We start from the raw sequence: 16,446 nt of genomic DNA, 5'->3' as shown, positions 1-16,446 counted from the left end.
TGTATATTTCATTTGATCTTTTCTCTTTCAGCTTATATCTCTTTTTTTTTTTTTTTTTTTTTGAGACGGAGTCTCGCTCTGTCGCCCAGGCTGGAGTGCAGTGGCGCGATCTCGGCTCACTGCAAGCTCCGCCTCCCAGGTTTACCCCATTCTCCTGCCTCAGCCTCCGGAGTAGCTGGGACTACAGGCGCCCGCCACCTCACCTAGCTAGTTTTTTGTATTTTTTAGTAGAGACGGGGTTTCACCGTGTTAACCAGGATGGTCTTGATCTCCTGACCTCGTGATCCGCCCGTCTCGGCCTCCCAAAGTGCTGGGATTACAGGCTTGAGCCACCGCGCCCAGCCCAGCTTATATCTCTTTTAAAAGTATATTAATATATCTCTTTCAAAGTATGATTATCTGTATGTTAGTAATAGGTGTTCCATGATTTTTGAATAGAAATGGTATGTCTTTGTTTTATTCTAGTATCTGTTCTGTTGATGCACAGGTTTTTATAGGAGTGTTTCTTTGTTTTTGTTTTTGAGACAGAGTCTCGCTCTGTCGGGGAGGCTGGGGTGCAGTGGCATGATCTTGGCTCACTGCAGTCTCTGCCCTCCCGGGTTCAAGCGATTCTCCTGCCTCAGCCTCCCGAGTAGCTGGGGCTACAGGAGCCTGCCACCACACCCGGCTAATTTTTGTATTTTTAGTAGAGATGGCGTTTCACCATATTGGCTAGGCTGGTCTCGAACTCTTGACCTTGTGATCCACCCGCCTCGGCCTCCCAAAGTGCTGGGATTACAGGCGTGAGCCACCGTGCCTGGCAGTTTTTATAGGAGTTTTAGCTACATTAGGTGTCTTCAGGAAATAGCCTATAATTGCTAGATAATTGTTTTGTGTTATAATTTATAAGTTGGAATGAAAATGTGTCAAAGTCCAATATACTTAAACAACTTTTGAGCAATGATTTGTCCTACGTAACAGTTTTCCAGATTATTTTACCTATTAACACTTACAGGATTAGCGTCAGGTTTCTCTAAAGGAAAAATATTCCTTAAATTATTTTCTTGCTTTTATTGTTTGAGGGTTAATGCTTGTTTCACATAATAATGTTAATTTTCACCCAGGCTGGAGTGCAGTGGCATGATCTCGGCTCACTGCAATCTCCGCCTCCTGAGTTCAAGCGATTCTCCTGCCTCAGCCTCCCAAGTAGTTGGGACTACAGGCACCCACCACCAGGCCTAGCTGATTTTTGTATTTTTAGTAGAGACAGGCTTTTGCCATGTTGATCAGACTGGTCTTGAAATCCTGACCTCAGATGATCTGCCCGCCTTGGCCTCCCAAAGTGCTGGGATTACAGGCATGAGCCACCGCATCTGGCCTTATTGTTTTTAAATATACTTCACGTTGCTCTTTTTGTTGTTTTGAAAATATATAAAATTATTTTGCTTTATATTTACATAGTAGAAAATTCAAGTGGTACAAAAGCATATATAGGGCAAGGTCATCCCTGTCTCCCAGCCACCAGTTCTCCTCACCCGAGATAACCAGTTTTTTATGAGTATTTTGTATAATCCTTCTGGAGATTGCATTTACAGGTGATTATTCATATATTCTCTTTTTTCTTTTTCTTTTTTTTTTTTTTACACAAATGGTAATATATCATACACAGTTGTGTACTTTGCTTTTTTTCACATAATACTATGTCTTGGGCATTATTCCTTACCAGAATAAGCTTTTTTCTTCTTTATACATGCATAATATTCCATGTTACAGGGTCCCTACTAATCACTTTTTTGGTTGTTTCCAATAATTTGCTATTATATACAGCATTTAATTAATAGCCTTCATGAAGGCATGAATATTTGCATGCCTTAAAAAAATTTTTTTAGCTTAAAGGTAATATGTGTTTATGGTAAAAACTTAAAACACTTCAAATATTACCAAAAATAATACAGTGAAAAATAAATCCCCTAAAGTTCTAGTACCACTTCCCAAATGTAATACTTTCTTGTGATTATCAATTTGATATTTTTCTTTTTTTCCTTTTTAGAAAAATAAATGGTTGTGTGGTATCCCCACTATATATAGATATAAATCATAACTTATGAAGTTCCTCTTTGGTGGACATTTAGGATGTCTCCAGATTTTTTTTTTTTTTGGATACTACAGACAATGCTACAGTGAAAGCCTTGTAGGTATCTTTGCACACGTGGAGGTGTTTCTATCAGGTAGAGTCCTAAGAGTACAGTTGTTAGATCAAGGAATGTATACATTTTAAGTTTTGATTAGTTTTACCAATTGGCTCTCCAAAAAGGTAATACTATTTGATACTTCCACCAGTAGATCCTTGCTAACTCTGGCTATTATCAAACTTGATTTTTAAAAAAAAAGTTTGCCAGTTTTGTAGGAGGAAATAAATCTTATTCCTATTTGAATTTCATTTATTATGACTGATTTTGAGAATTTGGCCATTTCTGTTTACTATGAATTTTCTTACTGATTTTTTTTTTTTTTTTTTTTGAGACAGGGTCTCACTCTGGAGACCAGGCTGGAGTCCAGTAGCACATGGTTCACTGCAGCCTGGACCTCCTGGGTTTAAACAATCCTCCCACCTCAGCCTCCCGAGTAGCTGGGACCATAGGCACTCACCACCATGTCCAGCTAATTAAAAAAATTTTTTTTAGAGATAGAGTCTTGATCCTCTTGTAGTTCATGAGCTTGGTAATTAAGTGTTCGCATACATGTGTGACATGTGCCACCCTGGAACCTTGTTATAATGTTGGCACATTACCCATTTGACATGAAGGGAAGGGAAGAACAAAGAGAGATGGAGTCTCACTATGTTGCCTAGGCTGATATCAAACTCATGGGCTCAAGGGATCCTTCCATCTCAGCCTCCCAAAGTGTTAGGGGATTACAGGCATGAGCCACCACACCTGGCCTGTTACTGACTTTTGAGTGTACTTTTTTATATCAAGAAATTAGTCATGATCACATATGTTACAAATATTTTTTCTCATTTTGTCATTTTTTACCTTGTGCATGGTCTGTAAATATGCATAATTTGACCCTGGAGAGAGATGAGTGGAGGGTAGGGAGAGGTAAGGGTAAATTAGTGGAGGATCTAGATCAGTCAAGCTGCTAAACATTTTTTTTTTTCTGTAAGTGCTAAACACATTTTAAGTAAGAAAAATGATTAGCCAGGTGTGGTGGCTTGTGCCTACAGTAGTACCAGCTACTTGGAGGCTGAGATGGGAAGATCACTTGAGCCTGGGAGATCAAGGCTGCAGTGAACCATGATCATGATCAGGTCACTGCACTCCAGTCTGGGTGACAGAGTGAGACCCTGTCTCAAAAAAATAAAAAAGAAAATTGACGTGACAGAAACGATATAGTGCTTTTATCTCCTTAGAGGAAAGAATATAAAAAAGACTGTATAATGTTTAGTTGGTATGAAGTGTAATAACCATGCTGAAAATGTATTTGTTATATGTATTTTTCCCTCTAGAGGTTTTGTCAGCTATGATTAGTGTGCTGTTGGTGTATATACTTATGGGATTCCTCTTATATGAAGCTGTGCAAAGAACTATCCATATGAACTATGAAATAAATGGAGATATAATGCTCATCACCGCAGCTGTTGGAGTTGCAGTTAATGTAATGTAAGCTGTATTTTTTCACATTAATATTTTCAAGTACTGAGAACTCAGAGACTATTGCATATGCATTCAGTAATATTCAGTGATATTTTGATATTTTTAAAATGATATAGCTCATTAATTTTTCTGATAAATAAAACACTATGGACATTATAAATTCCTCATTAGTTTACCCAGGTATATTGGAGATTGAGTCAAAATTATGAATTTAGGTAGGACAAAGTTTTTTGTTTTTAACTTTTAGAATACTTTTGTGTTAACTAGATTTTTTTTCTTAAGCTATCAATTTTTTTCCCTTAAAACTTTTTAGGGGAGAAACTTTTTAAAGTTTTAAGTTAGGCCATATACAGTGGTTCACACCTATAATCCCAACACTTTGGGAGGCCAAGGCGGGCAGATCACTTGGGCTCAGGAGTTCAAGACAGCCTGGCTAACATGGTGAGACCTCATCTCTACTAAAAATAAAAATTAGCCTGGCACAGTGGCTCGTGCCTGTGGTCCCAGCTACTTGGGAGGCTGAAGTGGGAAGGTCACTTGAGCACAGGATATCAAGGCTGCATTGAGCTCTGATTGGGCCACTGCACTCCAGCCTGGGCAATAGAGCAAGACCCTGTCTCAAAAACAAACAAAAAATAATAAAGTTGAAGTTACAGATTTAATCATTTAGACTAGGGTCAGCAATTTTTTTCTGTAAAAGGCTAGATAGTAAATATTTTAAGCTTTGAGATGTATATATTCTCTTTCAAAGCTACTCAACACTGTTGTTATAAAACAAAAGCAGCCACACTTAGCATGTAAACAAATGAACATGGCTGTGTTCCAATAAAACTTTATGTACAAAAAAAAAAAAAAAAATCGGTGAGCCAAATTTGATCTACCAGCCACAGTTTACCAATCCCTGCCCTAGTGGCTTCTATTTATACTTAGAATGAAATCAAATTTTTACTGCAGCCTTGTTAATAAGACTCTGTGTACCTCTACAACTCATCTCCTAGCACTTTTGCTCACTTTGTTCTGGCCACAGTGGCTGTCTTTTTTTTTTTCAAGTCCACGGAGCACATTTTCATGTTAGGGCCTTTGCTCTGCTATTCTTCTGCCTAGAACACTCTTCTACCACTTGCTCCCTGACCTCCTTCAGGTATCTGCTCAGAGATAATCTGAGAGGCCTTCCCTTACCACTCTGCCTATCATACTCCATTCCCTTACAATGCTTTATGTTTCTCCAAAGCATTTCACATTGCCTGGCTGTACATTATGTATTTATTTGTTGGCTTCTCTGCCTTCTCTACTATAACATAAGCTCCATGGGGATAGGGATATGTCTGTGTTATCACTGTTTTGACCCCAGCACCTAGAACAGTACCTGATAAATAATAGTTGCTCCAAATTTATTAAATAAATGAGTTCCATGTTACCTCATTAGTTTCTGACTAGTAACAAATGTTTTTGTCAATATTAGGAAAAATAATAATGTTTTCTTTTATTTTTAACAGAATGGGGTTTCTGTTGAACCAGTCTGGTCACCATCACTCCCATTCCCACTCCCTGCCTTCAAATTCCCCTACCACAGGTTCTGGGTGTGAACGCAACCATGGGCAGGATAGCCTGGCAGTGAGAGCTGCATTTGTACATGCTTTGGGAGATTTGGTACAGAGTGTTGGTGTGCTAATAGCTGCATACATCATACGATTCAAGGTAATATGATTGGTAATTTTTCTATTTTAAAATGTATTTAATTTCAACATGAAAACTAAGGCTGATTGTCTTATCAGTATACTGGACATCAATGCCAGTTCTATTCATTTTACATTGATATAAGTTTACTTGACAGTCATTATAGTTCTTTTGTTAGCAGTAAACAAGATGATATCACATCACAGGGTAACTTATCTATATTTGGCTTTTGTAGTGCCTTCACTGGATAATTCAATTTTCTTATTTATGTATTTATTTATTTTTGAGACAAAGTCTCAGTCTCTCGCCCAGGCTGGAGTACAGTGGCACTATCTTGGCTCACTGCAGCCTCTGCCTCCCAGGCTCAAGTGATTCTTGTGCCCCGGCCTCCCAAGTAGCTGGGATTACAGGTACACACCACCATGCCCAGCTAATTTTTATATTTTTAGTAGAGACAAGGTTTCGCCATGTTGGCCAGGCTGGTCTTGAATTCCTGGCCTCAAGTGATCCACCAACGTCAGCCTCCCATAGTGCTGAGATCACTAGCGTGAGCCACCATGCTTGCCCAGATAACTCAATTTTAAAACTCGTGATTGAATTGCTAGTAGTAAAATGTGCACTGGACTAAAAATCCAGAGACCTGGGTGGGTTCTAGTCTTGGCTCTGCCATTAATGCTTTCACCTTGAGAGCAAATGCCTCAACTCTAAACTTGAGTTCCCTCTTCTTTATTGTAAGGGGCTTAGACTAGTGGCTGCTAAAACTTTTTCCAGAGCTGGGTGCAGTGGCTGTGCCTGTAATCCCAGCTGAGGCTGGAGGATCACTTGAGCCCAGGAGTTCAAGACCAGCCTGGGCAACATAGCAAGACTTTGTCTTTAAAAATACACACACACACACACACACACACACAGACGCAAAATTCTTTCCCGCTCTGATATTCTAGAAGATTTAGAGACGGCACAAGGAGCAATAGAACAAGTGATTACATTTCTGGAAATAAGTCCTATGAGGCAAGTAATGTAAATAGTCTAGGATAGAGTGAAGATGCTTTTCAATTACAATATCCAAGTTTTAAAGATATTCTATAATTCTGCTAAAGAAAATCAAGGAAGAAGGGACATATTCCTTGCTTTGCTTCGTAGTCTGTTTTATGTCTGTCTATATTTAATCATAAATTTTGATCTATTACCCTTTAGCCAGAATACAAGATTGCTGATCCCATCTGTACATACGTATTTTCATTACTTGTGGCTTTTACAACATTTCGAATCATATGGGATACAGTAGTTATAATACTAGAAGGTAAGATCTCACTAATATCCTCATTATGAGTTTATTACATCCCTAAAGCAGATTGGGAGTCAGGGGACATTCTGAATAGGAATTACATCTTTTACTTTCTACTAATACCTATTAGGCTATATAACAGTACCTTACATGTATATAACATTTAAGAATCAATGCACTCTCCCATCTTTTACCCATTTGACACTTATAATAGCTAAGCAGAGTAGGTAAGGCAGATAATGTGGTAAATTATCCCTATTTACAAATAAGAAAATTGAGATTCAGAGGGATAACATACTTTGGTTAAGGTCATGTTGCTAATAAACTGTAGCACTAGGACAAAAATGCAATTCTAGATTATGTATTAATTCCTTAATTCCCACTTAACTTGTGACTTTGTTGTATTTACTGCTTCCTTCCCTTACTGATATTATGTGTAAGCATGAAAATAAAAGTTCTTAACAATAGGTTTATCATCATTATATGTTCTTTCCTTCTTTTTTCCTTTTTGTCTTAGCTTATCTGTTAATGAAGTATTCTGGTTTGATTGGCATTCCTTTTTAGTGAGAATGAGTATGTCTTTAAAGTATGCATTACCCTCTTGTATATATCTTACATTTTCAATAAAAATATATGTGTACATGGTTTATCTTAAAGTATTAATGTTTTAAAGTATTTGTTTAAACTGAATTTAGCAAAGCCATTTGTTTTCTTTGAGAAATGTCTTATCAGTAATGTAAAAGTTCCTTTTTTCTAAAATAAATTTTACTTTTAAATTATATATTCCTAATAGGTGTGCCAAGCCATTTGAATGTAGACTATGTCAAAGAAGCCTTGATGAAAATAGAAGATGTATATTCAGTCGAAGATTTAAATATCTGGTCTCTCACTTCAGGAAAATCTACTGCCATAGTTCACATACAGCTAAGTATGTTGCTGGTAGTAAATGGGCCTGGGGTTGGTGGACTTCTGCCTTTGAAACTAAACATCCCTGCTTATAATTATGTAGGAAGACTTTTCTGCTGAAAAGATTTGTTTTAAGACAAAAGCCTTGTCTTTAAAAAACAAAGGCTTTTGTTAAGAGCCTTTAAACAAAAGGCTCTTTAAAGGGTAAGTTGCAGGTCAGTATTGATACCAGAACAATAATTTTCTGTCTCTTAGAGATATTACAAATTGATTTTAACCTTCAGATTAAAGGCATTAAGAATATTTCCCAGCCGACTCAGTGGCTCACGCCTGTAATCCTAGCACTTTGGGAGACTGAGGCGGGTGGATCACCTGAGGTCAGGAGTTCGAGACCAGCCTGGACAACATGGTGAAATCCCCGTCTCCACTAAAAATACAAAAATTAGCTAGACGTGGTGGTGCATGCCTGTAATCCCAGCTACTCGGGAGGTTGAGGCAGGAGAATTGCTTAAACTCATGCAGTGGAGGTTGCAGTGAGCCGAGATCACGCCACTGCACTCCAGTCTGGGTGACAGAGCAAGACTCCATCTCAAAAAAAAAAAAAAAAAAGGATATTTCCTGGCCTGGCACGTTGGGTCATCCCTATAATCCCAACACTTTGGGAGGTCAAGGTAGGTGGATCACCAGAGGTCAAGAGTTCAAGACCAGCCTGACCAATGTGATGAAACCCCATCTCTACTAAAAATACAAAAATTAGCTGGGCGTGGTGACATGTGCCTGTAATCCCAGCTACTTGGGAGGCTGAGGCAGGAGAATTGATTGCACCCAGGACACAGAGGCTGCAGTGAGCCAAGATGGCGCCATTGTACTCCAGCCTGGGCAACAGGAGCGAAATTCCATCTCAAAAAAAAAAAAAGAAAAGAAAGAAAGAATGTTTCCCATGCTCTTTTCTAAAAAGGAAAAACCTAGTTTTTTTTTTTTTTTTTTTTTCCCCGAGACAGAGTTTCACTGTTGTTGCCCAGGCTAGAGTGCAATGGCACAATCTCTGCTCACTGCAACCTCCGCCTCCCAAGTTCAAGTGGTTCTCCTGCCTCAGCCTCTCAAGTAGCTGAGATTACAGGGATACACCACCATGCCTGGCTAATTTTGTACTTTTAGTAGAGACAGGGTTTCTCCATGTTGGTCAGGCTGGTCTTGAACTCCCGGCCTCAGGTGATCGGCCCGCCTCAGCCTCCCAAAGTGCTAGGATTACAGGCGTGAGCCACCGCACCCGGCGGAAAAGCTAGATTCTTAACGTTTTTATTTCTTCGAGTCATTTCACAGATTCATGCTATTGATGCTTTTTAAATCAAAATAATACATGCATGAGGTTTTACTTTTAATGTGCATAAGATCTTTTAATGACAGGATTGTAATTGATGTCTGGTATTCTTTCTCTACGTGAGAGTAGACTGGAGAAGTTAGAATAATGAGAAGCCATTAAGGATGTGTAAATTGACATACTTATCTAACAGAATAGCTTAGAGGGGGTAGAAATCAGACTAATTAAAATATATTCCCAGTATGTTTCAGTTGTTTTTTTCCCTGTATCTTATTCAAGATGTAACTGTACAATGGATAGTAATGATACTTTCTTGACATTGCAGTTCCTGGAAGTTCATCTAAATGGGAGGAAGTACAGTCCAAAGCAAACCATTTATTATTGAACACATTTGGCATGTATAGATGTACTATTCAGCTTCAGAGTTACAGGCAAGAAGTGGACAGAACTTGTGCAAATTGTCAGAGTTCTAGTCCCTAATTTTATACATTTTGGGGACTCCCGCCTTATTTATCCTGCAGTCACAGACTTGAGAGCAATAAATGCAAACCTAAATGAGAAAATGGAATCCCTGACAGCTGTGTCCATATCAAGCATCAGTCTCTCAAACAGTCACCCCAGCCTGACAGTGCTAGTCTCTGTTTAATGGTAAAAGGAGACTTTGCCATAATTTTCAGATGAAGATGTTTCCCAAACACTGTTTACAGAATGAGATGTGACTCTACAGATACCTCATAGAAGACAATCCAAGATCATACTTCATTAATTTGACAGAGTACATATCTTAAAGGAAGCATCAAGAATTCAATATTTGCATTTAAAAATACTTTTTAAGTCCATTTTATATTAAGCCAGTGCTGGAAAACTGAATTTTTTTATTATGTACAATAATCTCGACACCCAGCTTTGGAATTGCTGCTTTCTTTTTACAGAAATCACTACCCAACATATTTCAGAAAGTACTAGTAGTTATCCCAAAAGTGGAATAAGCATGTATTCGAAGTGTTTCAGAAATGTTTTATTTCACAAATAAGTTTTAATGTTATTGTTATGGTTATACTTTATAAACAGCCTTTTCCAGATGCTACAGGGTTTTGAACCTCAAAGTTAACATTTTTGATTATTTGTAATCTTAGAACCAAATCTTTACTTATTGTGGTCGCTGTTATTAAATGATTTAGGAAATACTTTCAATATTATTCTGAATGGCTGAAGTTAGTCTTAAACTTAAATTACTATATAATGATTTAAAACAAAATAAAGGAGCGAGGATGGCTGTTGAAGTTTCAGGTTTATGTCTTCCCGACATCACTTTTATCATTCATGGAATTGTCTTAAAAAGGCAAGAGACTGCAAAATGTAAACAGTAATCTTCTGTCCCTTTAAGAACTGCCAACAATTTGTACAAAAAGTGTGGTACGTTGGTTCCTGCCTCCACACCAGGTCATCTGTGTGTGCCTTTCAGGGTAAACGCTAGAGGGTTCAGTTTATAATTCCCACCTTTCACATACAGTTTCACAACATTACTCCAGAGAGAATTTTATGTTTTATGATGTGGGTTATGTTTTATTATATATTTAATGTTTTATGATATGGGTTAGGATTCTCCGTGGACTCCAGAAACCCTAAAATACAATTTTGAGGTCTTCCAATAATACCATAGCAGAAATGTCCAAGGGGTTGGGGGGAAGACATTACTTTGAGAAAACAGAAATGTAAAGGATTTTTGACCTTATATATGTGTGTGGTTTTGTTTTTGAGACAGAGTCTCACTCTGTCACCCAGGCTGGAGTGCAGTGGTGTGACCTCTGCTCACTGCAACCTCTGCCTCCTGGGTTCAAGTGGTTCTTCTGCCTCAGCCTCCCAACTAGCTGGGACTACAGGTACACCACACCCAGCTAATTTTTTTGTATTTTTAGTAGAGACGGGGTTTCGCCATGTTGGCCTGTCTGGTCTCAAACTCCTGACCTCAGGTCCTCAGGTGATCCGCCTGCCTCGGCCTTCCAGAGTGCTGGGATTACAGCATGAGCCACCATGCCTGGCCTGTATGTGTGTGTTTTAAAGCACTAGATAGGGATGGACATTAAATCTGTGTTGCAGGGAAACTAAACATAGAGGTTTCCAAACTGAAGGCAACCTGATTGTAAATGCCTCTGTTAAAGAAGGAGCTTAACTGTTCATCTTTCATTTTGCAACCATTGGTTTTAAGATTATCTTTTATGTACATTTGGAGTCCCTTTTCAACAGTGACAGTTTCTTACACCAAAAATGGATATGGTTCTTGGGCTCCTCTAAGAATCAGAGTAGGGTAACAATGTACCAGGCAAATTGTGAGTTGAAATTCTAGATAAGGATGCAGATGACTTACAATATAAATGAAGAATAGGAAACATTTTATCTTCTTACCAAGTACCTTACTATCAGCAAACCTAAGATAAGAAAACCCAGATTTACCTATAAGATTGTTGGGAGTTAATGGTGTCAATAAAAGGATTGATGGTCTCTCTAATGAAACCCAGTAGATGTTTGTTGAACTGAACTGAAAATTTATGTGGCCAGACACAAATGGCTCATGCCTGTAATCTCAGCATTTGGGGAGGCAAAGGTGGGAGTATCACTTGAGGCCAAGAGTTCACAACCAACATGGTCTTTTGTGGAGACCCTGTCTCTATAAAAATATAAAAATTAGCCAGGTGTCATGCACACCTATAGTATCAACTACTTGTAAAGCTGTGGCAGAAGTGCTTGAGCCCGGAAGGTTGAGGCTGCAGTGAGCCATGTCCACATCATTGCATTCCAGCCTGAGTAACAAAATGAGACCCTATCTCAAAAAAAAAAGGAAAAGAAAATGTACATGATGGGATTCCTATTGAAAAGTCATTTAAAATAATGACTTGAATTTCTCAGAAATTTCAGGAGCATATAAACTATTTAAATCAAAATATTCTTACATATAGAAACCAAGTAAGAATAAATGAGAGATATTTCAGTGGACATCTGGACATATTTATGAACTTTTGAGTATCTAGCAAGTAGAAAGGAAAAAAATATTCATCATACTCTAATCTTTTTTTATATCTATTGAGCTTCTTATAAACTTTTCTTTATCTTATAAAGGCATATCTCGCTTTTTATATCGACCTGTTCCTTTAAAATGTATTTGATAAAACAGGCTAAAATTCATTTGAGTATTGAAAAGAATTTTTTTTTTAATTTTTTAAGATGCTATCTCACTGTCATCCAGGCTGGAGTGCAGTGGCACAATTCGGCTCACTGCAGTCTCCACCTCCTGAGCTCAAGCGATCCTCCCATCTCAGCCTCCCAAGTAGCTGGGACCACAGGCATGCAGCACCACACCCAGCTAATTTTTTGTATTTTTGGTAGACACAGTGTTTCACCTTGTTGCCCAGGCTGGTCTTGAACTCCTGAGCTCAAGTGATCTGCCTGCCTTGGCCTGCCAAGTGCTGGGATTGTAGGCATGAACCACTGTGCCCAGCCAAAAATAATCCTTTTGTAAAATACAGAAACACTGCAAACCTTTGTAAGTCTTTTTTTTTTTTTTTAATGAGATGGGGTCTCCTTATGTTGCCCAGGCTGGTCTTGAACTCCTGGGCTCAAAGAAATCCTCCCATCTTGGGCTCCCAAAGTGCTGGGATTACAGGGTGTGAGCCACTGCACCCGGCCAAAAGTTTAAGATTTAAACTTTTGTAAATCTTAACTATTGTGTTCTGCTTAAAGTGAGGTACACATAAAGTTTCCTGTACTTTGTTTTTGTAGCAAGAACTACCTAGTTTATATCTGTACCTTACTGAGTCTATGAGATTTGAGAATTTGATTTCACTTTTTGTAACTTAACAAAACCCACAGAAAAGGACGTTAAAAGCAGATAGGACCAAGGACTGAATGACTTCTGACAAAAAGCGTTTGGTCTACCCTTCACTTGTTGAGTTACAACCATTCATTACACTTCTCAGCTGAGCTCTCAACGAGCTCTATGCCCTGTGAAAAGCAGTGACTAAGTTGGATGAACACATAGCATTGTTAATTTTGCACTGGGAAAACAGATTACGACAGGGCCACAGACCACAATATAAAAACTTGGCAGTTCTTTGGTGTGACATATTTTAATTAATATTTGCAAATAATCAGAGTTACTTGTGTACATAAACCTGTGTTTTACAACTATGGCCAGATGCAGCCTTTTGATCTGTTTCAGGAAAAGATCTATTATTCCACTAACAAATATGCTGCCTTAGAAAGGTAATGGGAGTGTAATTGAAGAAAGCATATCTCAGAAGGTTTTGATACGCAGAACTGGAAGCTATTGTAATTCCTACATACGTTTCCATTAGCTATGCCTTATGTAATGTGAGTGCAGATTTTTACAACTTAAGAGTTCCCATCAGTGTTTTTTGCAACATCACCAGTTTTCTTATTTTACTGTTTTCTTTTTCAACTTTGGGTGCTTTATTTCCATTCTCTAAAACCAAGTTTCTTGCTCTTATGAGACTTAGTGTTCCTCTTGAACCCAGGTGTCCCACCTGACAGTGTTTGTCTTTGGTAGACTTTCCAGAATAGACATAATCAAGATCAGACACATGAGCTTCTCTCTCATTTTAATGTGAGGAAAATCATCTTTCAGAGACAAGGCACTTAGAAATGTATTTCCAGGTAGGAAAGAACCTTTTTAAAATGGCTGGTTGTTTCTGATCCAGATTTCTCTGCATGCTGGACTTCGTAGAGTAAGTGTGGTAGACAAAGAGACTACACTGCGCAACCACCAGTGAATATCATTGCTAAGAAGACTCTGCGTCATGTTTCTCAAAACAGCCATTCTCACAGCTTTTGTAGAATTAATCATTTGATTCTGAAACAAGCAGTTAGCTAAATCTGTTTTCCTTTTATGCATATATGTTATTGGTTCAACATAATATGGTGTTCTTACAGAATATGAGCCCCTTTGAAATAAGGTTTTAGGTGGTTTTGCTGTCGGCTCTGATTTGTATATAGCAAATTTAAAGTTACAGAGTGTTTCCTAGATATAAGATTAGTTCATTTGGTTCAGTTTGTCTTTGAACCAAGCCAAGCTCATGAGCCAGTTGGTTATTAGTCATAAATGAACACACATCACTATATGCTATGTTGAGGGGAGGCAAGTCTGATCTCCAAATAATTGATAAAGCTCAATATCTCTGTAGCCAAAATACAGTTTGCAAAACCTAACTCCAGATGTGTCGTGTGAATCTTGACAGCCAGGGCTTGAGATTTGTTTTACTGATTGCCAATCAGGTATATTATTTGTGATGTTCGTGGGAGCATGCAAATTAGAAGACAGTGTTGTGGGAGTTCCTCAGTATTGAATTACATGTGTGCACTCGGGCCCACCCGTCATTGAATTCTCGCTTATAAAGGGTTTAACCTGCTCTTCCAATCACTGAGGACCAATTTGATTTCTGATAAGACTGGAAAACATTTATGAAGACTTTCCCAGTTAAATCTATGACAATGTCCATTTAAATAGTGTAATTTAGTATATTCTCAAATAACTGCAACACAAAATTGAAATGTGCCAGTATGTCGTCTTTCTACCTGGAAGATACTGTATATTTGGAAAGTTTATGCTTCTCTCAATAAATACATGTTATTAAATAAGCCATATCACAGTTTAAGAAATTGTATATACTTTATCATACACCCTTTCAGAAACCAGGTATTTTGCATATAATTGATTTTAGAAAGATTTTGAAGCTGGGGTTTGTCCATGTTAATTAAGATCAAAGTATATATATATATATGTACTGTATTTGCAACTTACAAATTGTAATTTCCTATACATTTATTAAAGTGTTGTTTTGCCATGTGGTTTATTAAATAAAAATGTACAGTCCCTTAAATATCTGTTCTTTTTATTAAGTAATATTACTAGGCCTAAAAACATTGTTCTTAAAAACAAAAGAAAATCTATTATAACCTATCTAGTTTTATTATGTCATTTTATGATGCCCTGTTATATGTTTAAGAAATAAAACTGAAAAAAAATCTTCTAGATAGTATGGAAAGATTTATTAAAAGAACCTTTCTCTTTTGGTGTCAGTCACATGCAGTGGCCTTACAGTCCCATCAACAGTGGCTGAAAGGAAGAAGCCACTACAAAATAGACTGGTGAGGACCAGGAAGTCTGAGAGTAAGAACCTGCTGACTCTCCAATCATGTGGACCAGTCCGCACTATACCTCCCAAGCCAAATCTGGCCTGCAAGCCTGTTTTATTTGCCCCAACAACTAAGAATGATTTTTACATCTATTAGAAATAAATCACTGCGTGCAGTGGCTCACACCTGTAATCCTAACATTTCAGGAGGCCAAGGCAGGTGGATTGCTTGAATCCAGGAGTTCAAGACCAGCCTTGGCAACATGGTGAAACCTCATGTCTACAAAAAATACAAAAATTAACTGGGCATGGTGGCATGTGCCTGTGATCCCAGCTATTCAGGAAGCTGAGAGATAGGAGGATCGCTTGAGCTCAGGAGGTCTAGGCTACACTGAGCTGTGATGGTGCCACTGCTCTCTAGCCTGAGTGACAGACCCTGTCCCCCACCAAAAAAAAAAAAAAAAAAAACAGTAGAGTAATATTTCATAGCATGTGAAAATTATATGGATTTTAAGTGAATTTCTGTGTCCATAAAGCGTTGCTGGAACACAGCACACTAATTTAGTTATGTATTATCTATGACTGCTTCCATGCTACTGTGGAGAGTTGCATAGTGACATAAAATATTTACTATCTGACCCTTTATAGGAAACGTTTACCAACCCCTGGTGTAGGCTGTTTTAAGACTATAACAAGCTGGGTGCGGTGGCTCATGGCTGTAATCCCAGCACTTTGGGAGGCCGGAGTGGGCACTTGAGGTCAGGAGTTTGAGACCAGCCTGGCCAACATGGTGAAACCCCATCTCTACTAAAAATACAAAAATTAGCTTGGCATGGTGGCAGGTGCCTGTAGTCCCAGCTACTTAGAAGGCTGAAGTGGAAGAATTACTTGAACCCAGAAGGTGGAGGTTGCAGCAAGCCAAGCAACAGAGTGAGACTCCATCTCACAAAAAAAAAAAAAACAAAAAAAAACTATAACAGCATATATGGATGCAGTGAAGTCTCCTAGAACCTGCTTGCAAGTTTTTGTGACTCGTAAATCTGAAGCCACCTGAGTCACCAAAGGTTCTTTCATACCTTTACCTTTTTTCTCTTTTTAATCTTCCTTTGGGTTTGGGGCAGAGTATAAGAAAAGAGTAGCAAGATATCAAATATTATTTATGTGCAATATGCTGTAACATCACTAGCAGAGCACTTTCTTACTAGAACACCGTGATCAGCAGGATCATTTAAGTATTCTTTTTTTTTTTTTTTTGAGACGGAGTCTTGCTCAGTCGCCCAGGCTGGAGTGCAGTGGTGCGATCCCGGCTCACTGCAAGCTCCGACCCCCCGGGTTCACGCCATTCTCCTGCCTCAGCCTCCCAAGTAGCTGGGACTACAGGCGCCCGCCGCCATGCCCGGCTAATTTTTTGCGTTTTTAGTAGAGACGGGGTTTCACCGTGTTGACCAGGATGGTCTCAATCTCCTGACCTCG

The 16,446-nt window shown here is 38.5% G+C and overlaps 1 protein-coding gene and 1 non-coding gene across 2 annotated transcripts in view; both read left to right on the top strand.

Annotated features, from left to right (window-relative positions):
- Positions 1-14,862, top strand: part of SLC30A4 (solute carrier family 30 member 4) — a 46,407-nt gene extending 31,545 nt beyond the window's left edge. Inside the window, exons 4-8 of the mRNA XM_025390711.1 lie at positions 3,488-3,641; positions 5,132-5,333; positions 6,507-6,612; positions 7,391-7,525; positions 9,150-14,862. Of these exons, the coding sequence (XP_025246496.1) occupies positions 3,488-3,641; positions 5,132-5,333; positions 6,507-6,612; positions 7,391-7,525; positions 9,150-9,304 (752 nt within the window). The 3' untranslated portion in view covers positions 9,305-14,862. The remainder of the gene's footprint in view (positions 1-3,487; positions 3,642-5,131; positions 5,334-6,506; positions 6,613-7,390; positions 7,526-9,149) is intronic.
- Positions 2,677-2,780, top strand: LOC112628200. The gene has a single exon (XR_003120368.1). It is a non-coding gene; the product is annotated as a small nucleolar RNA U13 (small nucleolar RNA).
- Positions 14,863-16,446: the final 1,584 nt, after the last annotated feature.

The sequence above is a fragment of the Theropithecus gelada genome, chromosome 7a (genome assembly GCF_003255815.1).
Source record: "Theropithecus gelada isolate Dixy chromosome 7a, Tgel_1.0, whole genome shotgun sequence".
Classification (NCBI taxonomy): Eukaryota; Metazoa; Chordata; class Mammalia; order Primates; family Cercopithecidae; genus Theropithecus; species Theropithecus gelada.
The sequence above is the reverse complement of the archived record's forward strand: the minus strand, read 5'-3'. Positions and strand labels throughout refer to the sequence as shown.